This window comes from Macaca fascicularis, chromosome 8, assembly GCF_037993035.2.
Source record: "Macaca fascicularis isolate 582-1 chromosome 8, T2T-MFA8v1.1".
NCBI classification, from domain to species: Eukaryota; Metazoa; Chordata; class Mammalia; order Primates; family Cercopithecidae; genus Macaca; species Macaca fascicularis.
The window spans coordinates 134733338-134759656 of record NC_088382.1 but is presented as its reverse complement, the minus strand read 5'-3'; the positions used below and the strand labels follow the sequence as shown (position 1 = coordinate 134759656).

The following is a 26319-nucleotide window of genomic DNA, read 5'->3' as shown; positions in this document are numbered from 1 at the left end:
TGAGCTCTATGTATTTTCAAAACTTTGTCTTAAAAATCAAGACCTGAAACAAATATGGCAAAATGTTAAAGATGTTCAAATCTGGGTGATAAAACAAGGGCTCTTGTTGTGTTCTTTTCTGGGATTTTACAGTTTTACACCAAAAAAGAAAAAAATACAAATAGGAATAAAAGCCAATGATGATTTCCAAACATTTGCATTTTGGTGAAAAAGACTGCTTGTTTACAATTTCACTGTATTATGCCAAACAAGTTGAGACATTTTACACAATATAAATACAAACATACACAAAAAGATGGAAAAATATAAATTCAGAAAACTAGGATCAAAAAACAGAAATTTAAGGGCAAACCAAGCATATGAGAAAGTTATAACGCCGTCATGCACACTTTAGGATTCTACACAGGGGGCCAGGCGTGGTGGTTCACACCTGTAATCCCAGCACTTTGGGAGGCCGAGGCAGTCCATCACTAGAGGTCAGGAGTTCGAGACCAGCCCACCCAACATGGTGAAACTCCATCTCTACTGAAAATACAAAAATTAGTTGTGTGTGGTGGTGCACACCTGTAGTCCCAGCTTCTCGGGAGGCTGAGGCAGGAGAATTGCTTGAACCCTGGAGGTGGCAGTTGCAGTGAGCTCAGATCACAGAGCGAGACTCCATATGAAAAAAAAAAAAAGGATTCCACACAGTACTATACTTGTAATACACATTTGGTAGTAAGCTTCCTAACAATCAAAATAAAAAGTGGCAGTTACTTTGTCCATTTAAAAAAAAAAAAAAAAAAAAGAACACTAGGAACTCAAGAAAAAATAAAGCTTTCCATGGCAATCAAGGCAAGTATGGATCATCATATATGAGATAATGAGTTACACTGAAAAAAATAATCCTCGAAAATATCCTTACAGTAAATGCAATAGCAAACTTCTAGGACTGTTTCTTGAGACTATTTATCAGGGCAGGCTAAGGACAAAACACTTGTGACAGATACTGCTAGGTGCCCACCAAACCCATTTCCTCTTCAACCCAGTCATATGCCTATATATGCTCCACATTTTGCAGCCTTTCTTGAAGTAAGGTGTGGCCTATGACTGCACCCAAGGCAATGAAATGTGAGCCATTTCCAGGCCTAATCTGCAAAAACCCACACTTTCCCATTTGATAGCTTGATGCAGGCAAGCACAGTGACCTTAGTAAAGCTACACACTGATGATAGAGAATTACCAGATGGAAGGAGCTCAAGGCCCTACATCACTACTTGGAGGAAAACTACTCACCTATCAGGCTCCATGCATGAAAGAAACTTCAACTGGGCAAAGCCATTTAGACTTGTGGGGTTTACTTGTTACAGTACTATTAATAAAAAAAATACAAACCTGCCAGGACCAAATGATATAATTCAAGTATTCAGTTTTCTTTCTTTCTTTTTTTTTTTTTTGAGATAGAATTTCGCTCTTGTCCCTCAGGCTGGAGTGCAATGGCGCTACCTTGGCTCACTGCAACCTCCACCTCCAAGGTTCAAGCAATTCTCCTGCCTCAGCCTTCCCAGTAGCTAGGATTACAGGCACCCACCAACATGCCAGGCTAATTTTTGTAGTTTTAGTAGAGGCAGGGTTTCACCATGTTTGCCAGGCTGGTCTCAAACTCCTGACCTCAAGTGATCCACCTGCCTTGGCCTCCCAAAGTGCTAGGATTACAAGCATGAGCCACTGCGCCCGGCCTCAGTTTTCTTTTTTTTTTTTTTGAGACAGGGTCTTGCTCTGTCACCCAGGCTGGAGTGCAGTGACATGATCATGCTCACTACAGCCTCAACCTCCCAGGCTCATGTGATTCTCCCACATTAGCCTCCCAAGTAGCTGGGACCAGAGGTGTGCACCACCACATTTGGCTAATTTTTTTTTTTCTTTTTTTTTAATTTTTAGTAGAGATGACCATCTCCCTATGTTGCCCAGGCTGGTCTCAAACTCTTGAGCTCAAGCGATCCTCCTGCCTCTGCTTCCCAAAGTGCTGGGATTATAGGCATGAGACACCATGATCAGCAGAAGTATTCTGTTTTCTAGTCGGTCTTGATTCTAGTATAAGTCTAAAGTGTCTAGAGAGCATTGTCCAATAGAACTTTCTGTGATGAAAATGTTCTATGATCTGCACTGTGCAATATGATAGGCACTAGGCACATGCGTACTGACTACCTAAAATCTGGCCGGAAAGGTGGCTCATGCCTATAATCCCAGCACTTTCGGAGGCCAATCTGGGAGGTTGGCTTGAGCCCAGGAGTTTGAGACCAGCCTGGGCAACAAAGTGAAACCCTGTCTTTACTGAAAATAAAAAAATTAGCTGGATGTAGTGGTGCAGGCCTGTAGTCCCAGTTCCTCAGGAGGAGATGTGGTAGGATCACTTGAGCCAGGAGGCTGAAGCTGCAGTGAGCCATGATCACACCACTGCACTCCAGCCTGGGCAACAGAGCAAGACCCTGTCTCAAAAGAACAAAAAAAAAAAAAAAAAAAAGGAAAGAAAAGAAAAGAAAAGAAAATGAAGAGACGGCAGGGACTGTTCTCTCTCTCTCTCTCCCTATCACGTGAAGACACATAAAGAGAGAAGCCATCTACAAGCCAAGAAGAAAGTCCTCACCAGAATTCAACCATGCTGGCAACCTCACCTTGAACTTCTGGCCTCCAGAATTTCTGTTGTTTAAGCCACCCAGTCTATGGTATTTTGTTATGGTAGCTTGAACAAAGACACAATATCTATGAAGATTAATGCAATCCAGTATAAATGGAAAGTATATACCAAACAGTAGTTGTCACTACTTGGTTGAATGCAAAACTCACATTACTTGAGTGAAACTTCACTCTTGCAGAGGACCAAGGAAAACATGACCATGCTTTTCTGTAATTCTGGAGTAGGGAAAAGATTAAGACAGACTGAATTGAAAAGCAAAGACAATGGATGGTGCAGAAAGATGGAATAGACATACTTTTCTCAATTCCTCCCAATAAATACAGCTAAGTACAAGTCAAAGACAACTCCTTTCTCTGACTCTAACAGCATCCTCTTTGATATAATTATAGCCTTTGGCAGTAACTCTACTTTGTTAGTAACTATCTTGCAAGATGTTCGCAGTGCTTCATAAACAGCAAGTGCTCTGAAACTATCAATAAATGAATAAACTGCTTCGGTCAGATGCACAGCTCTCGTGTTTCCTTCTCCCCTTCATACTCAATATTCTTGAACTCACCTCCAGACTTTGTTCAGGCTGGGCGCGGTGGCTCATGCCTATAATCCCAGCACTTTGAAAGGGCAAGGCAGGAAGACTGCTTGAGGCCAGGAGCTCAAGACTAGCCTGGGCAACACAGCGAGACCCCATCTCAAAAAAAAAAAACCAAACAACACAGACATGGTGGCTTGCACCTATTGTCCTAGCCCCTTGGGAGGCCGAGGTGGGAGGACCCCTTGGGTCCAGGAGTCCAAGGCTGCAGTAAGCTATGATCATGCTACTGCACTCTAGCCTGGGCAATAAGAGTGAGACGCTGTCTCCAAAAAGGAAAAAAGGACTTTGTTCATCCTGCTCCCACCATGAGAAAACCATCTCTTCAGTTTTCTTTCTTTTTATTTATTTATTTTTTGAGACAGAGTTTCGCTCTGTCGTCCAAGCTGGAGTGCAGTGGCATGATCTCGGCTCACCTCAACCTCTGCTTCCTGGGTTCAAGGGATTCTCCTGCCTCAGCCTCCTGAGTAGCTGGGATTACAGGTGTGCGCCAGAACACACTGGTTATTTTATTTATTTATTTATTTATTTATTTATTTATTTATTGTATTTTTAGTAGAGACAGGGTTTCGCTATGTTGACCAGGTTAGTCTCAAAACACCCCACCTCAAGTGATCCGCCCTCCTTGGCCTCCCAAAGTGCTGGGATTACAGGTGTGAGCCACCGTACCAGGCTCTTTCTTCAGTTTTCTATCTGCCCACATCTTACCCATATGCTAAAGTCTGAATGTTTGTGTCACCCAAAATTTATATGTTGAAATCCTAACTCCTAAGGTGATGGTATGAGGAGGTGGGGCCTTTTGGGAGGCGATTAGGCCCACTTTCATGAATAAAATTAGTGCCCTTTTAGAAGATGCTCCAGAGAGCTGCTTTGCCATTCCACCGTGTGAGGACACAGCAAGAAGCCACCTATGAACCAGGAAACAGGCCCTTGCGAGACACTAAATCTGCTGGCACCCTGACCTTGGACTTTCCAGCCTCCAGAACTGTGAGAAATAAATTTCCGTTGTTCGTAAACTACCTAGTTTATGGCATTTTGTTATAGAAGCCCACACTGACTAAGACACCATCTCTCATGGCTTGGTTTAAGTGGTTCTCAACCAAGAAAGATTTTACCCCTCTCCCAAGGGACATGTAGCAATATCTGTAGACATTATGGTTGGCATCTAGTGGGCAGAGGCCAGGGATACTCTCAAACGTCCTACAATACACAGGACAGCCCTCACCCCCACCCCACAGGAAAAAATTATCTGGCCTAAAATGTCAATAGCGCATCAGTTGAGAATAACTGATTTAAATCAATCTCTCTTGGATCCCTTCCCATGTAATAACACTGATCTTTTCTTCCCAATACCTATGATCTCCAAGAAAGTTTAGAACAAGTTGTGCATTTCCTGAGTTTTTTCTCTGCATGTTATTTATAGACAATATGCTGACTTCCTTTAAATCCACGGGAACCTTGTACAAGTCAGCCAGAGCTGCCTCTCCTTTTTCAGCATGCAAGGCTATACCCTTCTCTCTGAATCCTTCTCATACAATTGCTTGTTCCCTCCCCCATGCTACCATTATTCCTATCACATGCACATGTACACAACACACTCCCATTATGAAACTCATCACAACTATTTGCTCACATGTCTGCAGCTTCTTTACACTGAAAGCTCCTTAAACTAGAACCCTGACATATTCTATTGCATATAAAGCAGTTCTTCACACAAAATAGGGGACCAATAAAGATTTGGCGAGTTACAAAAATAACAACAGACATCATCATTTCTCGGTCACCTACAGAATGCCATAAACTGGTGTCCTGGCACTTCATTCTCCTTATCGCTAATTCTCACTGCAATCTACATAAGTGAAGAGGAAACTGAGGTCCAGAGAGTTTATTCAAACGACCTTCCCGTGGCCTTACTTTTAAAGTCAGTTCAAACCACATCTATTTGGATCAAAAATTCGTGATCTTGCCCTTACACACTTGTGGCTAACGGATGGAGAGATGGCGCCTCGGACAGGAGGGTAAACTGTCCCAGACTCACTACTGTGGCGTGAAAAGGGCCACAACCATAATCCAGGTCGACGAATTCCCGGCTCGGGGTCCCCGTGGAGTGTCCCTGAGGGAGGCGACAATTCCCGCCACCTTCCCCATTGCCGTCCCCCGCTTCTTCCCTACCTGGTTGTCCGAGTTGTCTCCGTCTGGTGGCACCCCAACTTTCCCTACTTGTACCCACCTCCTTTCCTCAGCCCCCTTCGCCTGTAGCTGAAAAGTGAGCGCGGGCTCTTGCGTCATCATCCGTCGCCGGCGAGTGGTCACATGATGCCCCTCCCTGCTCACCGCCGCTTCGGTCATGTGACCGTCCTGGAAGTCAGGGGCGGAAGCCCGGCTCTGACCCGTTCCAGGTCCGGGACTGGGGATAGAAGAGGACCGCCGCCGTGAGGGAGGGGTGGAACCTGGGTGCCGACTCCGCGCGCAACCTCCTGCCCTGCGCGTGCGCCGCTGGCGCGGCCCGGCTGACAGGTGAGTGGGGATGGGATGAGCGCGCCCCATTTTTGCATGGCCCCTTTCACCTCCCCGCTGGGCCGTGCTGGCCCTGGGGAGGTCTCCAGCGTCGCGTGCAGCCTGGACGGGGGACTCGGGATGGAGGGCTTAGGGGCTTTCTGGGGCGGGGGCTGCAGTCCAGCTCTTCGTCTCCGCTTAGGGGGAACTCATTTTGCACACTCCTTCCTCGCTTTAGGAAGCACCGTTCAGCTGGCTGCTTGGTCCGAATCTCATCCTTCCAAGTTTCCGGGAACACTGCAGTGTGGATGTCGTCGTTATTTCTCTCTTTGCTTTTGAGAAAACTGAAAGGCTAGTAGTGAGGACTTTTACAGCCTGACGGACCTGGATTTGCATTCTAGTTATGCCATGGGCTGTGAGTTTGGGCAAGTCATTGCTGCTCGCTGCGTCTTAATGCCTTCACCTGTGCTAATGCCAAAATCCTTTGCATTTGGCGGGGGGGGGGGGGGGGGGGAAATGTTCCCAAGGCCCTGATTCCTCTATGATCGGACAGGAAAAAGAAAAAAAGTCACAGAGTCGTAGAACTGGGTCTCCTGATTGCAAGCGCATGGAGCTCCCTCAAACATAGGTGAAGGGTAGTGAGGGAGAAGTTTTCCTGTCTTTGCGCACAACAAGGGACACCTTCTCTAATTGTCCTTCACCTGCCTTTCCCAGGATTTCAGGTTAAGCCTCATGTCAGAACTTTTCTGGAAAACATATGCAGCTTGCATTTATTTTGACCGACAACCATTATATTTTGTTTGTGATAATGGATTTGTGGAGATCAGTGCTTCCTTTATGGAACTGAGGTTTTGCGAAAGGCTAAATATAGACCTACCTTCTTTTGTCCTCTGAAGGGGGTAAACAGTGTTTGTCCACGACAATTCGATTTCCTTAAGAAATATTATTCTGCACGCTGGGTAATTGGTATAATGATGCCATGCCTCATTCTTGAAAGCATGTCTTTTGATTAGGATTACTTCCCAAACTGAAAATCACAGTTCCACGCCAAATTCTTAAAAATGAAGTTACTGGCGCTTGTAAAAGAAAATAAGAGAATATAGTGGGATCTCTGGATTTCATGCCGATAGTAATACAGCCTGTATTGAGAGAGCTGATCTTCAAGTTTTCTTAATCCCTAGCACGAAGAGAACCTCTGAAAGGATAATTTACCATAGCTTCTTCTACAGAGTTTAATTGGACCTAATTCTAAAGTGGTTTTTTAAGACTTAACTGAGTCTTAACACCTTGTAAAGCCATCCACATACCTCTTAGCTGCAACTTGATTAGGCATTTTTAATGATGGTTCTTAGATTCTGTTCTTCAGGACTAGTCCTTCAGCCAACGAGGGGGCTATTTAACAATTACTCTAGCCAAATTATATTTGTGCAAATTATGGAAATTCCATTTGTTACATGGAAAATATAACTAGTCCAGGTTAGGAGGTCTAGTACGTAAAATGTAACTAAGTGATTTCCTTCTTTCATTTAATCTTGTTTTAACTTCTTCCATCTTCAAAAACTTAGCAGGAGATGCTTGCATTATTAGAAATAGAAAACACAAGTGCCCTTCATGGGGCCAAACAGATTACAAGCAGTGAGTTCATTTCACTAAAAGTATATTAAATATAACATATTTTGCTTTCGCGTTAAAAATTTAATATAAAGTTTATATATTGAATTTTAGAAAGGCGATTTATGTAGGTAATAAAGACCCTACTTTATATTTGTTTTACTATTTGTTTTACTATTGCCAAACATATTTGATTATTATTATCCTTCTCATGTTCTTTTAAAGTTGTCTACAATGTAATTCTTGAGTAAAGACCTAAGGATTAAAATAAGAGATTGACACACGAAAGTCTTGATTTCTGTTGTTATCCCAGACTGAAGCTTCCCTGAATGTGTGCATGCAGGTGCTGAGTCTGTCTGTCCTTCTGTATGTTGGGAGAGAGTAGAGTAAAGGGAAGGTAATGTTACTTTGCTTTAAGATGTTTTTCCCAGGTCTACATTGTTGCCCTGTCATGGTATCCAAAATCAGGTAGCTCTTGGACCTGTTAATCATCGCTTGCCCTCCTCTTCATGAGTCTAGAGCAAGCTTGTCTAGCCTGAGGCCCACAGGCTGCATGTGGCCCAGAATGGCTTTGAATGTGGCCCAAGACAAATTTGTAAATTTGCTTAAAACATGAGTTTTTTTGTGTGTGTGTGTGTGTTTTTTTAAGCTCATCAGCTATTTTTGGTGTTAGTGTATTTTATGTGTGGCTCAGGACAATTCTTCTTCCACTATGGCCCAGGGAAGACAAAGATTGGACTCTCCTGGTGTAAAGTTTCATCCTACTTAGACCTTCTGGGTTAGTTTGGTGGTCTTCAGAGGGCTTTAGGAGGTGACTGTTTTGCCCATTGTCCATTATTTCCCTTTTCCCTCTCTCCTTTCCCAAGCCAGACCATCTCCATGGAGAAAATGAAATGAAATTATCTGAAATTCAGCCTGTTAGAGATCAGTGTGATTTAACAAGCAAGTATCACAGAGGAAACTAAAAGAACTTGTTAATAATGTATGCCTTAATGTGTATCAGAGGGTACCTTCATGAGAGTTCTAGACAGCTGTAGTGGCTTCTTGGCTCTCAGACGCAATCCAGTCTACTTCTTCTGTTTCTGCCCCTAGCTGACTCTACTCCAGCCACTTTAGGCACCTTGCTGGCCGTCTAGCACATTCCTGCCCTGGGGCCTTTGCACTTACTTGTAACCTCTGCTTGGAATGCCATTCTCAGGATCATTATCTATTGCTGCATAATAAACTATGCCAAAACCTAGTGGCTTAAGACAATAAGCTTTATAGTATCTGTGGTCAGGAGGGTAGGGCATAGCTGGCTGCCTTTGGCTCTGGGGCTTTTAGAACATTGCAGTTAAGCTGGGAACAAGGGGCTATGGTCTTATCTGAAGGCTGGACTGGGATTATAGGGATCTACTTTCAAGTTCACTCAGGTGGTTTTTGGCAAGGCTGAATTCCTTGTCATATGGGCTCCTGCACAGGGCTGTATCATACCATGACACCTTGCTTCCCCTGGACTAGCAAGCTAGAGAGGATGACCAAGCCAGGAGTTAGTCTTTTCAATTTCTAATCTCAGAAGTGGTATCTTTCATTTCTATCCTATTTTTTTCCTTTCCTTTCCTTTTGGTTTTTTTGTTTTGTTTTGTTATTGAGATGAAGTCTCACTCTGTTACCCAGGCTGGAGTGCATTGGTGCTATCTCGGCTCACTGCAAGCTCCGCCTCCTGGGTTCAAGCAATTCTCCTGCCTCAGCCTCCCAAGTAGCTGGGATTACAGGTGCATGCCACCATGCCCGGCTAATTTTTGTATTTTTAATAGAGACAGGGTTTCACCATGTTGGCCAGGCTGGTCTTGAACTCCTAACCTCAGGTGATCCGCCTGCATCAGCCTCTCAAAGTGCTAGGATTACAGGAATGAGCCAGCACACCTGGCCCTATTTTCCTCTTTAGGAGGGAGTCAGTAAGTCAGCTTATACTCAAGGGAAGGAACCTACATAGGACATGAATACCAGGAGGCAGAGATCATTAGGGACCACTTTAGAAGCTGCTGACCCTACCCAGATATCCATACTGCTTGCTGTCTTATTTCCTTCTGACTTCTGCCCGAGGTGCTCTATGGAAACTAGCATATGCTCCATCCTTTATTATGCTTTTTCTTCACAGCACTTATCCCAGCCTGATATATAAAGCTCACTTTCATAAATGTCAAGATACATTTGCAATCAAAACTTTTTCTTCTCCTTTTTATGAAATGTTTTCCCATGTTTTGTAATCACTCTCGCATTTTTCAGACATGAACTATACTTAATAGCAAGAATCTCCTATACTTGACATGTGAGAAAATCTTTTTTTTTTTTTTTTTTGAGACAAGGTGTTACTCTCGCCCAGGCAGGAGTGCAGTGGCGCTATCACAGCTCACTGCAGCCTCAACCTCCAGGGCTCAAACAATCCTCCCATCTCAGCCTCCCTTGTCACTGGGACTACAGGCACACACCACCATACCTGACTAATATTCTTTTGATTTTTAGTAGAGACAAGGTCTCGCTATTATTGCCCAGACTGGTCTTAAACTCTTGAGTTCAAGCATTCCTCCTACCTTGGCCTTCCAAAGTGCTAGGATCAAAGGTGTGAGCCACTGTTGCCAGGCCTAAAAACATTTCTAAAGATTGTTCCCTCACCTACTTCTTGTTCCCTCACCGACTTCTAGTGGTTTTTAGGACATAGCTCTCTTTTTCCAAAGATAAGATGAATGGCACAATTCCTATAAGGAAAGTGTAATAATCAGTGGAAGCAGAGAGCTGAAAAGATGGGGATTGGAGGAAAACGCAGTAGTACAATACAGAAATAGCTACATGGACATTATTATACAAAAGCAATGACTATATTGCACAGCATTATAGAAAATGAAATATCACAGTAACAACATCAGCATGCTGTTTAAATTGACAACTCGTACTGTTAGTCCTCAAAACTGAATGTCAGCACTATGGCAAATTACCCCAAGGCTTATTTGCCCAAAACAATACCGTATTTTAAAAATTTATCATGATCCTGTGGGTTAGGAATTGGGAAAAGGCACAGAGGGCTTGGCTGGCTGCAGAAGCCGAATAGCCTCTTCCCTTCTATGTCTAGCACTTCAACTAGGAAGATTTCAAGAGCTGGGGGGCTGAGGAGACCAGGTCAACCCAAGTCACACGTCGGCGCTTCGGTTTCTGCTGTCTGCTGGCTTTCTTCATTCTCTTCTGTGTCAGGACTCTTCCCTCTCAGCATGGTCTTTCCTCTTTGTAACTCCTGTGATCTCTCTAGCAAGATACCCAGACATCTGACATGGCAGCTTTGGACACCTGAAGAGAGCAAAAGGAGATACTGCCAGGCCTTCTCAAGGTTTAGGCCTAGAATTGGTAGAGAGTTACTTCTACAGTATTCTTTGGGTTGAAGGAAGGAAGACATAAACTGTTATGAGCTGAGTTGAGTCCCTCCAAAATTTCTATGTTGAATTCCTAACACTCAGTACCTCAGAATGTGACTGTATTTGGAGACAGGATTTTTAAGGAGGTGATTAAGTTAAAATGAAGCCACTAGGATGGGCTCCAATCCAATATGACTAGTGTCTTTCTAAGAAGAGGAACTTTGGATGCATACATTTTAAGAAGAGGAACTTTGGACACAGAAATTTACAAAGGAGGGCCAGGCTTGGTAGCTCATGCCTGTAATCCCAGCACTTTGGGAGGCTGAGATGGGAGGATCGCTTGAGCCCAGGAATTTGAGACTCCCCTGGGCAACATAGTGAGACCCCCATCTCTATAAAAAGAAATGAACAATGGGGAGCCCATGTGACGATACAGGAAGAAAATAGCCTACTACAAGCCAATGAGAAAAGCCTGAGAAGAAAACAGTCCTACCATCACTTTGATCTTGAATTTCTTGCCTCCAGAATTGTGACAAAATAAATTTGGTTACGTCACCCTGTCTGTGGTGCTTTGTTATGGCAGCCCAGCAAACTAATAAACAAACGCAATCCAGACTCATTGAGAGGGAAAATAAGGTTCAGCCCTTCACTTAAGGTGCTGTATGTGCTGACTTAATGGCAAGGAATTGTTGGGAGCCATCTTTGGAAACCAGTTACCACATTATTATAATCAAATTGCTTTCCTAGCCCCTAGAACTAAGAAAAATGATTGTTGCAGGGTAAGGCACACAGACCTGAACAAGAAGAGTACTCAAGTCTGTGGGCAGAGGGGGAATGTAAGAAGTAGTAGCCTAATAAGACAAATTACCTACTTCAAGAACTTTCTGAAACCTCATCAAGTCCGAGGAGTTATTTCATTTGTGTAAGTCTTGCTTCCTTCTCCAGTCGCCCTTCGCCTTCCACCATCTGCTCACCCCTGCTCTCTGCACTGGCTGTAGGAGGAAGCTAGTGGGAAGGAAAGGGATGGGTCAGGAAGCAGTTTTATCAAGAGTCTGTGTGTTACAGAAGATGCTTAGAAGGCACAGCCTGGGTAGTGACATGCTCAAAGACTTTTATGTGTACAGGAAAACGTCACATGTATGTTTTGTTGATTGGTTGGTTTTCATTCCTGGTGACATCTTTTTTTCCATTTTCCTTTTTACTTGGCTCCCGCCTCCCCTTCTCTCCCTGTTCTCTCTTTGACAGCTTGTGAGATCCCTTTGCATGTTTTAGAAATCAACCCTGTGTCTGCCGTTTGGATTTCAAATCCATCTTCTAAGTCATTTACCATAGAAAAGTTTTTAAGTGTTACATACTAAAATAGGTCATTCCTTTTAGATGCTAGGTTTCTTTCTCTAGCCCTGAATTCCTAGATGTCACTTTACTAAAGATCACCCACTATAAGAATACCTGTCCCAACAGAACACCTAGTAAATGCTCCATACTGACAATTAAATGTATGTTACACTTCTTATTTCTTTATTGTAATGACACACTCAAGCCCTTCATCTCTCTGATATTTTTTTTCTTCAGGGCTTCTCTCTCCAACAGTATAGCAGGCAGCAAGAGAGGACAGACATCACTCCTCTTGCAATCCTAGTATTTTTTTTTTTTTTTTTGAGACGGAGTCTCGCTCTGTCGCCCAGGCTGAGTGCAGTGGCCAGATCTCGGCTCACTGCAAGCTCTGCCTCCCGGGTTTATGCCATTCTCCTGCCTCAGCCTCCCGAGTAGCTGGGACTACAGGCGCCCACCACCTCGCCTGGCTAGTTTTTTGTATTTTTTAGTAGAGACGGGGTTTCACCCGGTTAGCCAGGATGGTCTCGATCTCCTGACCTCGTGATCCACCCGTCTCGGCCTCCCAAAGTGCTGGAATTACAGGCTTGAGCCACCGCGCCCGGCCCCTAGTATTGTTATTCAGGCACTCCTTTTACTTGTCAATGCCAAGGAATGAGTTCAGCACAAAGGGCACAAAGATAGATATTGTTAATTTCCTGTTTACTTGCTGCAGTTTTCCACAAGACCAGTCATTCTCTACTATTTTAATGATCCTGGCTTCACATCAGAATCATCTGGGGAGATTCTTAAAAACAGAGATACTTAGGACTACCTCTAACCTACTTACCAGACTCTTAAAATGCTAGGTGATTCCCTTATGCAGCCAGGCTTGAGAACCACTGGACTAGAAGGTGAGTTGTCTAAACGTCTTCATATCCAGCCTGGCAAAGAGATATTCAGCAAGGAGTGGTTGGGTAAAGATCAATCCTTGCCTTCAAGAACTTTCAGAATGAGCTGTAAGCAACAATAATATTCAGTATGCTAAGTGATCTAACCATGCTCAGAGAGTACATTGGAATACAAGAGAAACAAGTAATGGATTCTACTAACAGTACTAGACACCTAAGTACTGAATTTTGTGAGACTTTTGGACCAGTTTGATTTAGTATTTATAAATTATCTTCACAGAATTTTGTAGAACTTAGCATCTGTAATTTTAAAAGGAATCTTGGACATGTTCATAGCTTAAGCTTGCAGTTCCATTTCTGGGAAATAATTGGACAAATGCCTCAAAATGATGTACAGGGATTTGTCTCTGAGCTCTCTTTATAGTATTTGAAATTATTTGCTAATATATTGAGTAGTAGAAGATAGCTTGTATAATTAGGGTACATTGGAACCACACATGCCCAGTGGTTCCTTCTCCCTAGCTCAGAGATGAGCTGTATCATATCTTTTTCCCAAGAGAAGTGACTAACATGTTGAAGAAGAGGCGAAGAGTGTTAATCTACCAAAGCCCCTCCACATGGAAAATATGGAGAGTGGCAGATAAATACCCTTTCCCCTATAAAGGAACTCATTATTTCTTACAATTTTTGTAGTGAGTTTGGGAGAAAAATGTGTTTCTTATGTGTACACATGTGCTTCCTTAAACAAACTGAGATTTTCACACTTTTTTGGGGGATACAGGTTCTTTATGGAGCAGCCAATCTCTCTGCACACCTGGTTTCATCTAATAATCTACAGACACCAGCTCTAAGGCCGGTTAATCATCCCCAGTGTCCACGCACAGAATAGTCGGTCCTCCTCACAATGTTGGACTTTCTAGCCGAGAACAACCTCTGTGGCCAAGCAATCCTAAGGATTGTTTCCTGTGGTAATGCCATCATTGCTGAACTTTTGAGGCTCTCTGAGTTTATTCCTGCTGTGTTCAGGTTAAAAGACAGAGCTGATCAACAGAAATATGGAGATATCATATTTGATTTCAGCTATTTTAAGGTAATCTTCCTCAATAGCTTTTTTATTTGTTGTCTTTTCTACAAAAACGTGTTTTCTCTGGGAACCGTGAAACTCTGTAAGGTTAAGTAGTTATGGAAAAAGCTAAAGAGAAAAGCTTCTGGACTAAACGTAATGTTAGCTACTAACTTGAAAATAAGTTGAAGGTATTATGTGAAAGCCCTAACACAATATAATTGTATCTTTAAAACGTAACTTTGACATTTCACATTGAAGGGCCCCATACTTAAAAGCATGCTAATCTTGGGTCCAATTCAAATTCATTTATCTCAAAGGGATTTTACATCTAGGCTTCTATTATCTTCATTACTTTCTGTTGCTCCGCTTTAAGTTTAGGATGTTTAAGAACATAAGAACAAGTTTTTAAAAGACTATTTGGAAATTGTCACCAACAAGTATGCTTTTATTGACATTTCATGTGTGTTTTTTTTTCTTAGGGTCCGGAATTATGGGAAAGCAAACTGGACTGTAAGCCAGAGCTACAGGATTTAGATGAAGAATTTCGTGAAAACAACATAGAAATTGTGACCAGATTTTATTTAGCATTTCAAAGTGTGCATAAATATATTGTAGACTTAAACAGGTATTGATCAATTTAGTAACAGCTTTTTCTGGTGGTAAATAGTGGAGAGGGAAAAGGACACACGACAACGTGTAAATCTCTCTGAGTTACTATAAAATTTCCTAATTTAGTGTATGCCGTATAAAGTTGTCTCTTCCTTCCTGTGGCACTGGTCATCTTAAGAATTTTAAAGTTTTACTACAATGTCCTGCTTTTGTGAGGTGTCATAATAAACTTAGTTTATACTAAGTCACATAGTTTCCAATCCTGTTATTTATTATCATATTCTAGTGTATTATATGTGAAAAGTGGGAAAAAGAACTTATTTTTATCATTAACTTTCTGTCCCTTATACAGTTCTTAAGAATTCATTACTCATTAACTTTTAAACTAGATATTCCATGTTCTTCTGCCTTTACTCCTAGATACTTGTAATTCACAAATCAGGACTAGGGAATATTTCTTTTACTTGGAACAGCCATAAATATCAAACTGTGGCCCTAAATCAGTTTATAAGACTGTATTCTTAAGAGCATGAAGGACCATGAACTAGTGGAAGGCCAGAATGCCTGGCATCTTGCCTTATCTTTTAAAAATCTTTCCTTCTTTAAAGATGTTAAAGTTTCTATTATAAATTAATAACTCGCTCTGGGATTTTATTTCTAGATATCTAGATGATCTCAATGAAGGGGTTTATATTCAGCAAACCTTAGAAACTGTGCTTCTCAACGAAGATGGAAAACAACTTCTGGTAAGTAATAGTGATTATTTAAAATGAAATTCAAGAATTTCAAACATAGTATCCCTTTTTTTTCTTCTAAGTCATAAATATAAATGAAATACCATTCTTTAAAGAGAAGCAAAATGAGCTTTTAATTATCTTCTAACTGGCAGGTCCATATCTGAGTTTAGAACGTAGACTTTGAACAGAATTTAAAACAATGAAAAGTTATGTGAAAGTTATGAGCCTCCTCGGTGTAAGAATTCTGTCTTCTTTACTTTTTGCATCCCAGCCATCTGTCCTAGTACCTAGTACATACTGACCATTTAAGAAATGCTTATTGAATAAGTGAATGACTTTATGGTGAAGTGAATGATTTTATGATGAGTAGGATGCTATTTTGGTGTCCCAAGCAAAATAGCCAAAATACATCAACTGAAAGATTATCACTATGAATTAAAATCTATTTCACATAAACTTTTCAAGTCCCATTCTGCAAGAAGGTAAGAGCTCTTTGGAGGAAACCTACCTTTTCCTTGAAATCTAAAAATTTTTGGAGAAGTGTGAGCAAAGCGGTATTTTTCATGATTACCGACTTTATTCCCTAAGAATGTATAATCTAGTGATTTTGGCTTTTGTCCTCTTCTCTTCTTAGTGTGAAGCACTGTACTTATATGGAGTTATGCTACTGGTCATTGACCAAAAGATTGAAGGAGAAGTCAGAGAGAGGATGCTGGTTTCTTACTACCGATACAGGTATTCCTGGGCTAGGACTCCACTTCCAAAACACTGCTGTTAGTAAAATGCGGTGTATGTCCCCATATTTCTTCTACTGTAAACAGCAGTAATCCAAGAATAGATAAGAAAGTATACGATTCATCCAGGCACGGTGGCTCACGCCTGTAATCTCAACACTTTTGGGAGGCCAGGGCCGGTAGATCATCTGAGGTCAGGAGTTCAAGACCAATCTGGCCAACATGGTGAAACCGTGTCTCTACTAAAACTACAAAAATTAGCCAGTCGTGATGGTGGGCACCTGTAACCCCAGGTACTCAGGAGGCTGAGGCAGGAGAATTGCCTGAACCCGGGAGGTGGAGGTTGCAGTGAGCCAGGATCACGCTACTATATTCCATCCTGGGTGACAGAGCGAGACTATGTCCTAAAAAATATATATATATATAAGATTCTTATCTCTTGTGAGCATATTGTAGGAATATAATAATTACGCCATAGTATATTTCATAGATTATATAATCTATAGATTCTATATATAATATAATCTATATATTACATATAAAATATTCTATATATTATAGATTATTAGAGGTATGGATTATGCTGTCCATAATGATAACTCCAATTTTAAAAAGGAGTCTGAATTGTGAACTTTCTTTACCTTGAGGCTAAATTTCAAAGAATATTAGAAATCTAATGAAGGTTGTTTTTGCTTTTGTTGTTTACGTTTTCAAATATTACTCCTTGGATATAAGGAAATGAGTGTGCTTTCTGTTGTCATTTTCAGTTTGATGACTTAGAGAAGTTGTCATTCAGAGTCAGGTTGAAAGTGATTTCTTACTCATATTTACATAGAAACAAAAACAAATCAAGCAATAGCACATATCCACAAATCATTTGTCGTGTATCTCTATACATAACTGTGATTCTTCGGAAAGTAAGGTCTTGAAAACAGGAGCCATCTTAACCAACTTTTTAATTTTAGTGTCTAACACACAGGTTTTCAATTTGTTGAATGAGCTAAAAATGGAATACCAGGTCAATGTTGGAAATAGTCAAGATTCAGAGAAGAAAGAGTCAATAAGGAGGAGTCAGTTAGGAGCTTGAGCTAAAGATGTAAGGAGTAGAATTAACATTTTCAAACTTAAAAATTAGGACAAAATAGACAAGGAGAAGGGGGTTCTTTGGGGACATTATATTTTCGGCAATACCAGGTACCACTGTGTCCTCAGCAGGAAATTAATCTTAGGCTTCTCAACTAGCCTTTTCCTTTCAGCTGCATCAGAGTGCGAAGGGAGCGTTCTAGCAGTGTTCATTCATGTCAGTTTGACCAAGCTGTTTTAACATCCATGTTTTTAAAAATGAGATTTAAATGGCCTTTCCTATGTTTCTGAGAGTACCTGGAAAAACAAAAACTATAGACAGTGCAAAGAAGAAGAAAAAATGATTGGCTTATCAAGCCCAGTTTTGAAAATATGGCTTTGTCCCCTTTGGTACAACAGCTAATTCATTAGAATGTGAGCATTCATTATTGAAGTGACACTGAACACCTCCAAGTCACAGTCGTGGCAAAAGAGATCCTTACAGCGAATAGCAGGTCATCTCCAAGTCTAAGATTCTTTGAATCTAGTTCATTTCTTTCAGAGCTTACTATTCCACCCAGAAAAATCACAGACCTGTTTATTAGATCTCTGTAGAAGGAACAGCTTGCCAAGAAAAAAGTATAGATTTCACTTTAAATTGACATAATATTTTAAAATTATTTTTTAATTTGTAAAATGTCAGGTTCACATTCTTTACCCACAATTTTCAAATCCAAAGAGCTCTGAAAAAATATGTATACACGAATACACACACAGCACACATGTACATATACATAGTAATTCATTTGGCAGCAAAACCTGATCTAACCTGAAATCGTTTGGAGTCAAAACTTGCCTGGAATAGGTGTGAGGCTATGTGTAGTCTTCACTTAACTCAGTTTTGTAAATATTTATAAATTTTCATCCGGAATTATTCACTTATGTTGATCATGGGATGCCAATTCAGACACTGCTGGAGTGTTATATTGTATATGATCTATATGCCATATTGCTTTCTTATATTTGAGAAATGCTATATTCTGAAACAAATCCAGTCCCAAGGATTTTGGAAAAGGGATTATGGACCTTTACATAGAACGAATACCTATCTTCTAAGCAGGCTTTCAAAAATATAATTTCAAGGCCAGACATGGTGGCTCACACCTGTAATCCCAGCACTTTGGGAGGCTGAGGTGGGCAGATCAGTTGAGGTCAGACATTCAAGACCAGTCCTGGCCAACATGGTGAAACCCCATCTCTACTAAAATACAAAAATTAGCCAGGCACGGTGATGGATGCCTATAGTCCCAGCTACTCGGGAGGCTGAGGCAGGAGAATTGCTTGAACCTGGAGGCAGAGGTTGCAGTAGGCTGAGATCATGCCACTGCACTTCAGTCTGGGTGATAGAGCAAGACACCATCTCAAAAAAACAAAAACAAAAAGTTTATATGTACATACATAGCAAGACTCTTATCTCAAAAAAAAAATACATATATACACACATGTACATACACATAATTGTGAATCTTGAGGATAGAGATGGACCTATGGTCATATCTGAAACTGTATTGAGTCAAAGTAGAATGGAATTCTTCTGCTTTGTTGGACTGTTCAGTTTCTAATATGTGTGGTTTGGGCCTTTGTTTCCCATTGTGAATATGACTCAGTGCTGCTCGATCTTCTGCTGATTCAAATATGGATGATATTTGTAAGCTGCTTCGAAGTACAGGTTATTCTAGCCAACCAGGTGCCAAAAGACCACCCAACTATCCCGAGAGCTATTTCCAGAGAGTGCCTATCAACGAATCCTTCATCAGTATGGTCATTGGTCGACTGAGATCTGATGATATTTACAACCAGGTGGGAATTAAATCTGTTAAGACCTATTAAGACTGTTTAACAGACTGATTTCACTTCCCTCTTTAATTATGCCTTTCCTTCCTTCTTTCCCAAAAGAGTAAAAGCAGCTAGAACCTTTTAAAACTTTTTGAGCTATGCCCCAGGATGATAAAGGAAAGAGGGTTATTAATTTTGGCAGAATCAGAGATTTCCAGGTGAAGATGGGATTTGAGCTGTTGGGAAGAAGATGCATTCTTTTAGTCATTCATTCAAGAAATAGTTATTGAGTGTGTGATATGTGCCCATTCACGTGCTTGGTGCTGGGGACCCATCACCGAGGAAGGCAGGCCATGTCCCTGCCCATACTGAGCTTGTAGCTTAGGAAAGGCAGATGACAGGATTATAGTAAAGCAAGATGGGTGTCATCTTAGGGGAAGCACAGGGTGCCACTAGAGCATGCAGCAGTGGCAGCAAGGCCACAACAGGTGACAGAAGGAAGGTAAGAGGAGTGCCAGGAAAGGAGGCAGCCTGAGCAAGGCTGTAAAGATCATGCAGCATTTGAAAATCATCCCTCTCCCCTTGCCAGTGTGTGTAGTATTCACTTCCTTTTAAAAAACGCCAAAGAAAATTACCATTTGACTTCATTGTTCTGAAGAAAACGTAATTTTAGATGTTGTATTTTTAAATATTTGTAAAAATTATGATTAGGGAGTAAAGAGGCCTGTGATAACTGTGGATATCATTTATCACAGAATGAACCTGATCTGTGCAGGTCTTTAGGTAGCTTGTTAGGTTTTTGTGTGAATATGTTAAGTATAAATAAGAGGGTTTTTGTTGTTGTTGTTGTTGTTTTAAGACAATTCAAAATCAGAAGCTACCCACAGATGCCAGGTCTCTATAATAATTGTTGCCATTCATTGAGAATTCAGTCCAAACCAGCCACAAAGGAGGTTTTGTTCCTATACCATTTTCTCTGTTCCTCACAATAGCCCTGTAAAGTAGATGGCATTATCTCCGTGTTGCTGTTGAGAAAAATAAGACTTGGAGAGCTTAATACTTTCCTCAAGTTCCTGTTACTAAGTAGCAGAACTGTAATTTCAATTAGGTCTGTGTGAATTTAGGGCATCTCATTCCTGAATGCCTCTCATTCCACATCCTTCTGAAGGCAAGGTGTTTCCATTTCCTCCTTGCCCCATGATCTTTATTAGCACAAGGGTTAAGCTGCGGTTGTGCTGTGTGTCCACCCCACTCTCTGTCCTGCACCTCCCCCATCCCTGGTCACGGCTGATGGATCAGATTCTGTCTCCAGGTAATTTGGAATTGGGCCTGAGAAACAGTTTCTGGATTGGGGTTTATCCACAACATACAAAATACATGGCCTCATTCTGCCATGTATATGGAGAGTAGCCTGGAGGGAGAGAAAAGTTGAGCTGACACATCAAGGGGAGAAAGAGAGAAGGCATTCCGGTTCCCAGCCCCGGCCCCTTCCTGTGGCCTGGCCACATTCCTGCCTGCAGGTTTCATGTGACATGGCTATGTCTGTCCTTAAAACAATTTATCTCCTTTTTGCTTGTGGTAGCTCAAGGTGATATGTGCTTTGTGCATCCAAAAATTTCTAGTACACGAGGGGATGGACTCCTGGGGAACACCAGCGTTTAAAAGGCGGAAGCCGAGGACTCAGCAAAGGAGATTGAGAAGAGAGAGTGGTATCTAGGAAACCAGAGGAGGAGAGATTTCATTCCTCAGAGAATTTAAGTGAGAGTCTTAAAAAGAAGGCATCTAATTGGATGGTTGTGAGGTCATGAGCAACCTTAGGGAATTCCACTGGGATGATGGTGGAGGTGAAATTTCAGTGAGTTGAATAATAAACAGAAAGTGAGAAAATAGCAACAGTGAGTAGAGCCTGTCAGTTCTAAGCATTGTCTCCAATGGGAAAGATACAAAAATGAACAAGTGGTGGGAGACACAGGGATAGGACTTTTTTTTTTTTTTTTAAGAAAAGACTTAGAATTGCAGTAGTCAAGGGCTGGAAGAAGAGGATATTATGGAGTTACGGATAAGAAAGAAGACCTTGGCAAACAGTGGCACAGTCTGAGAAGGGCTTCCAGTGTCCAGGATCCTGAAAGGTGATGGGCTTTGGAGAAACTGATGTGTCTTATAACCAGAGTTTAATTCGAGCATGTCTACATGCAGATGTTGCCAACAGCTTTCTCGGGGTGTCGTCTTGACATTGCAGGTCTCAGCGTATCCTTTGCCGGAGCATCGCAGCACAGCCCTGGCAAACCAAGCTGCCATGCTGTACGTGATTCTCTACTTTGAGCCTTCCATTCTTCACACCCATCAAGCAAAAATGAGAGAGATAGTGGATAAATACTTTCCAGATAATTGGGCAAGTATTGCTAATTTTTTTCCTCTACAGTAAATGTGTTAGAGAACTAACTTCCCATTCTTTTGGCCTTTAACCCAGAGGTTGTAATGTTGTAAATAATGGGACATAGCATCACTTAGGTAAAGTTGCTCTAAGTGTTTTGAGAATTTTATAATTAGAACATGAAGGAATAAATGAGTCAGTAAAATTTCCTGAAGAACCCACTAGTCTTTTTCCAAAATGGATACTGTCAAGATTAAATCATTTATTAAAATATCTCTTGCTTTAGCTACTGAGATTACAACTAAGTTGTGTAAGAATATGTTTATTCTTTTCTATTTTCTGATTCTAAGATAGGCAAATTCATCTAATTCATCACTTTGTGAATAGGAATTTCACTTTAATAGTAAAGTTTTACCTATAAGCTAACTGTAGTGGGGTTACTAGAGTTTATATTATTGCAAGGATATGCTTGTACCTTTGTAAGCATTGTTTCATTTACAAATATTCTTATAGGAATAAAGCTTGCTTCATACTTAATATATATGAAATGAAATATATGAAAATAAAGAGGCTTTAACAAAATGCAGGGAGTTGGATTATATTCGCAGGTAGCAGATTTTGTTCTGCTTCTATATCAGCTATTGAATCACATTAACTATCTGTTATGAGGGCCCTTCAATTTATTGGTAGTATGAGAACAGCCTACATTAGGAAGTGATGGTTCCTGGCCAACTGTGAATCATATTACTGAGCTCAGAGTTGAGCAACCAAGAGGAACACACTGATAGTGTGGCTTCATGTTCCTAAGTTTAATAAAGAAGTTTTGACCATGATACTGTAATTAAAAACATATTTATTATTAAGAAAGACCAAAATCCAGTTACATGAAACACGTAAGATACACACCTGAAAAAATACCCTGGCATACTGAAAATGAAGGGATTTTAAAAAAGATATCCCAGGCAATTGCCAACCAATAAAACAACTGGTGAGAAAACATTAATATTACACAATAGAGAATTTCAAAAAGAAACGTTAATAGGTGTAAAGAGATCTTTATACCTATTAACATGAATTAACAATCAGGAACACTTACTTAACAATCAGGAACACTTACCTATATATTTGGAAAATCTTGGTTTTTCATTGGAATGGAGTTTAAACATGGAGTGGGTATTGCCTTCTATAACATTTTATGTATCCAACCCTTTGCCTTGAAGTGAGTAGGAATTTAACAGATACTGAATGTCTCCTCTTTCAGGTAATTAGTATTTACATGGGAATCACAGTTAATCTAGTAGATGCTTGGGAACCTTACAAAGCTGCAAAAACTGCTTTAAATAATACCCTGGACCTTTCAAATGTCAGAGAACAGGTAGGTTCTAATCTGGGGACATTCTCTAATAACTGCAGGCCTAGTTTATGAAGTAACAAATAAACTTAAGTAGATTTCCCAAGGAATTTGGAAGATATTCACTTAGACAATTTAATGCAATGATTAACAAAAGGCGAATTTTATAGGTTAGAATAACATAGGTAATTGTAGGTTTTTAAGTTACATGGTATATGTAAATTGGCGATTAGGATCCTGAGGAAGATTCAGTGTAATCTAAGACAAATAAATGTGGCGTATGCCCCAAATGACTTAGTTTACTTTTGCTTAAAGACTGTATTCTCATGGCCAGAGTTGGTTGTACCAATAGCTGGAATTGATAATGTTTTTATGAATAGGATGAATGATGAAGATGGTAACTGAATATGGATAATATGTCCTGTCACTGTAATTTAAATTTATCATTTCTGATGTGCTAAATAAACAACAAGACTGAAGACATTCATCTTAAAGTTTAAATAGTTATATTCTGTCTCTTTTGTTCTTACACAAGGCAGAAGGGAACATCCAAGTAAGTAGAGGAATAAAGATAAAATCTTGGGGAGCATAGTTAATATTTTTTTATGTTCCTCATCCTGGCTCAGTTACTGAGTTTCCTGTGTGGATAAAACAATATTGACTCAAAAAACTTCATCATGTTTTATTCAAACAAATTGAATTCCATAAATAATGCACAAAATAATTTCAATGTTGGCACATCTCCTGGAAATACATTAGAGAAAGTGGCACTTTGATACTTACCAACATCAGAACATTAATTTTTCATTGCTAAAATCCCTTTCTAAAATTGCATTTTCTCATTTGTGACATTTTTAAGAGGTTTCTTGATACCATAGATTTCAACTAACTTGCCGAGGTTGATGATGTTTAACATTTGACTTGCTTTAAGTAAAGCAGAATAACCAAAATTTCCAAAAAGCTGGTTTGGAAATTCATTTTTTATATACTAAGGTGTATTTTTTGCTAAGCTTTCATAAGCCTATAGAAGAAGTCTTATATTTTAAGTGTTTCTGCTCTGTTCTGCCTTCTTTGTCAACAGTATTAGCGAGAACAAGCAATTGAACTTCTGTCCTTATTTTCTTTTTCATCTAAGTTAAGAATAGAAGAGTTCTGAGGAACCACCTGGTCCAAGTCTCTGTCTGAAATTTGAAGAAACCAATACACGGGGATTAAGCCCCAAGTCACACCAAAGTTTAATCACAGCCAGAACTAGGATGTAGTCTCAGAATTCTAAGTTCAGTGCTTTTTTTCAAATGTGTTCAATAAGCCAGTTGTCTTTGAGCCCTATAAGTATAGTCCATATGTTCATCTTATATAGAAATGCTATCTTTGAACCCTAGAACTATAGTCCATATGTCATTCATCTTATATAGAAATTACATAAAAATGTTAATGTTTGAGCCCTATAACTGTAGTCCATATGTCATTCATCTAATAGAAATGTTATCTTCGAGCCCTATAACTGTAGTCCATATGTCATTCATCCTATATGGAAATGTTACTATTTGTCAGTGAATTCATTTGAATGTGATTTATTTTCAAGATAAATGACTTTTTAAATGTAATTGAAGTTTTTTATTTGTCAAGGCAAGCAGATATGCTACTGTCAGTGAAAGAGTGCATGCTCAAGTGCAGCAGTTTCTAAAAGAAGGTTATTTAAGGGAGGAGATGGTTCTGGACAATATCCCAAAGCTTCTGAACTGCCTGAGAGACTGCAATGTTGCCATCCGATGGCTGATGCTTCATACAGCAGACTCAGGTAATGCACAAAACGGGTGGCCGTTTATATTGCTCCATATAAAGACTCAGAATCAGGACCTACTTCACGATGTAAAGTGATGTAGCAGGGAGAGAGGCCTTGAATGAGAAAGCTTTTTAAAGTTAGTCGTTTTTTGTCAACTTGGATAGGCCACTAGCGTACCTGAAAAGCTCTCCCCTGTCCCGTACTGTTAGATGCTAGGGAATAAGAGGACGTTTAGCTCTCATGTTCAAGGAGCTTGTCACTGATCAGACCAGGGAGATCAAATGTAGACATATGAAAAAAATAGAACTGCAGATCTGTGGTAGGCAAATAATGCCTTCCAGCCCATGGCCAAAGATGTTCATGCCCTAGTCCCTGAACCAGTAGATATATTACGTGAAAAGTGGGGATTGAGGTTGCCTATTAGCTGACATTAAAGTAAGGAGATGTTTCTGGATTATCCCAGTGAACTCAATGTAATCATAAGGGTTCTTGCTGGGTGTAGTAGCTCATACTTGTAATCCCATCACTTTGGGAGGCCAAGTCAGGAGGAGAGCTTGAACCTAGGAGTTCAGAACCAGCCTGGGTAACATAGTGAGACCCCCTCTCTACAAAAAGAAAAAATCCCCAGCTGGGCATGGTGGCATGCACCTGTAGTCCCAGCTACTCGGGAGGCTGAGGTGGGAAGATCACTTGAGCCTGGAAGGTTGCAGCTGCATTGAGCCAAGATCATGCTACTGCACTGTAGCCTGAGTGACAGAGCAAGACCATGTCTCAAAAAATATTATTAAAATAAGAGCCCCCACCCCCTGGTTTGTTTTGTTTTGTTTTGTTTTTTAATAGACAGGATCTCAAGTCCCCCAGGTTTGAGTGCAGTGGCACAATCTCAGCTCACTATAGCCTCGACCTCCTGGGTTCAAGCGATACTCCTTCCACAGCCCCTGCAAGCAGCTGGGACTACAGGCGAGTGCCACCACGCCTGGCTAAGTTTTTTGTATTTTTTGTAGAGACAGTGTTTCACTATGTTGACCAGGGTGGTTTCCAACTCCTGAGCCCAAGCAGTCAGCCCACCTCAGCCTCCCAAAGTGCTAGGATTACAGGCCTGAGCCACCACACCCAGCCTATAAATAGGGGTCCTTAAATCAGAAAGAGGGAGGCAGAAGTGTCAGAACCAGAGAGATAGCAAAAACTTGACTGGCCGTTGCTGGCTTTAAAGATGGAAGGGGCCACAAGCCAAGGAATACAGGCAGCCTTTAGCAGCTGAAAACAGCAAGAAAACAGACTTTTCGCCTAGAATGTCTAGAACAAGCCCAACCCAGCCATCACCTTGATTTTAGCCCAGTGAGCCCCATCTCAGATTTGTCACTTCTAGGATGGTGAGAGAATAAATTTGTGTTGTTTTAAGCCACTGAGTTTGTGGTAATTGTTAGAGCAGCAGTGAGAAACGAATTCAAGGTCCAAGGCAGTAAACAGACACCAGGTGTGTCAAACAGACATTTGGTGTGGTTTGAGTTCAGAGTAGAGAGGCAAACGTTGCTTGGGATAGGGGAGCAGAGGAGGTCAGGAAAGCCCCATACAGGAATCAGGAACCAACCAGGCCTGTGATGAGGTTTTGAAGCAAAAACCAGAAGAAATTCTCGACTGCAGAAATGATGGAATAAGTGATACGATTTTGGAAGTACAGAAAAACACATGGGCCCACTGAGTTGATGACCTGGCTGGACCAGAGTGCTCGTTTAGGGTAGACTGGGTCTTAGCCTTTTATGGGTCGTGGTCTCCTTCAAGACCT

General features: G+C 40.9%; 2 protein-coding genes across 18 annotated transcripts in view; one reads left to right on the top strand and one right to left on the bottom strand.

Annotated features, from left to right (window-relative positions):
• NSMCE2 (NSE2 (MMS21) homolog, SMC5-SMC6 complex SUMO ligase) overlaps positions 1-5553 on the bottom strand; it is a 271125-nt gene extending 265572 nt beyond the window's left edge. For 7 of the 16 annotated variants that reach the window (XM_005564054.4, XM_005564053.4, XM_073999421.1 and 4 more), the window contains exon 1: positions 5436-5553. The gene's annotated coding sequence lies outside the window, so the exon portion shown is untranslated. Of the gene's footprint in view, positions 1-564; positions 656-5435 lie in introns of all 16 variants that reach the window. The other 9 variants (XM_065519593.1, XM_065519594.1, XM_073999422.1 and 6 more) reach the window with 2 other exon arrangements.
• Positions 5554-5601: 48 nt separating this feature from the next.
• The window catches only part of WASHC5 (WASH complex subunit 5), a 64037-nt gene continuing 43319 nt past the window's right edge, over positions 5602-26319 (top strand). The window contains exons 1-10 of one of the 2 annotated variants that reach the window (XM_015455165.3): positions 5602-5780; positions 5998-6174; positions 13760-14068; positions 14524-14669; positions 15315-15399; positions 16025-16125; positions 18854-19046; positions 21262-21414; positions 22658-22771; positions 24377-24548. In XM_015455165.3, coding sequence (XP_015310651.3) covers positions 13883-14068; positions 14524-14669; positions 15315-15399; positions 16025-16125; positions 18854-19046; positions 21262-21414; positions 22658-22771; positions 24377-24548 — 1150 coding nt within the window. In that variant the 5' untranslated portion in view covers positions 5602-5780; positions 5998-6174; positions 13760-13882. The remainder of the gene's footprint in view (positions 5781-5997; positions 6175-13759; positions 14069-14523; positions 14670-15314; positions 15400-16024; positions 16126-18853; positions 19047-21261; positions 21415-22657; positions 22772-24376; positions 24549-26319) is intronic. The other variant, XM_005564056.4, reaches the window with a different exon arrangement.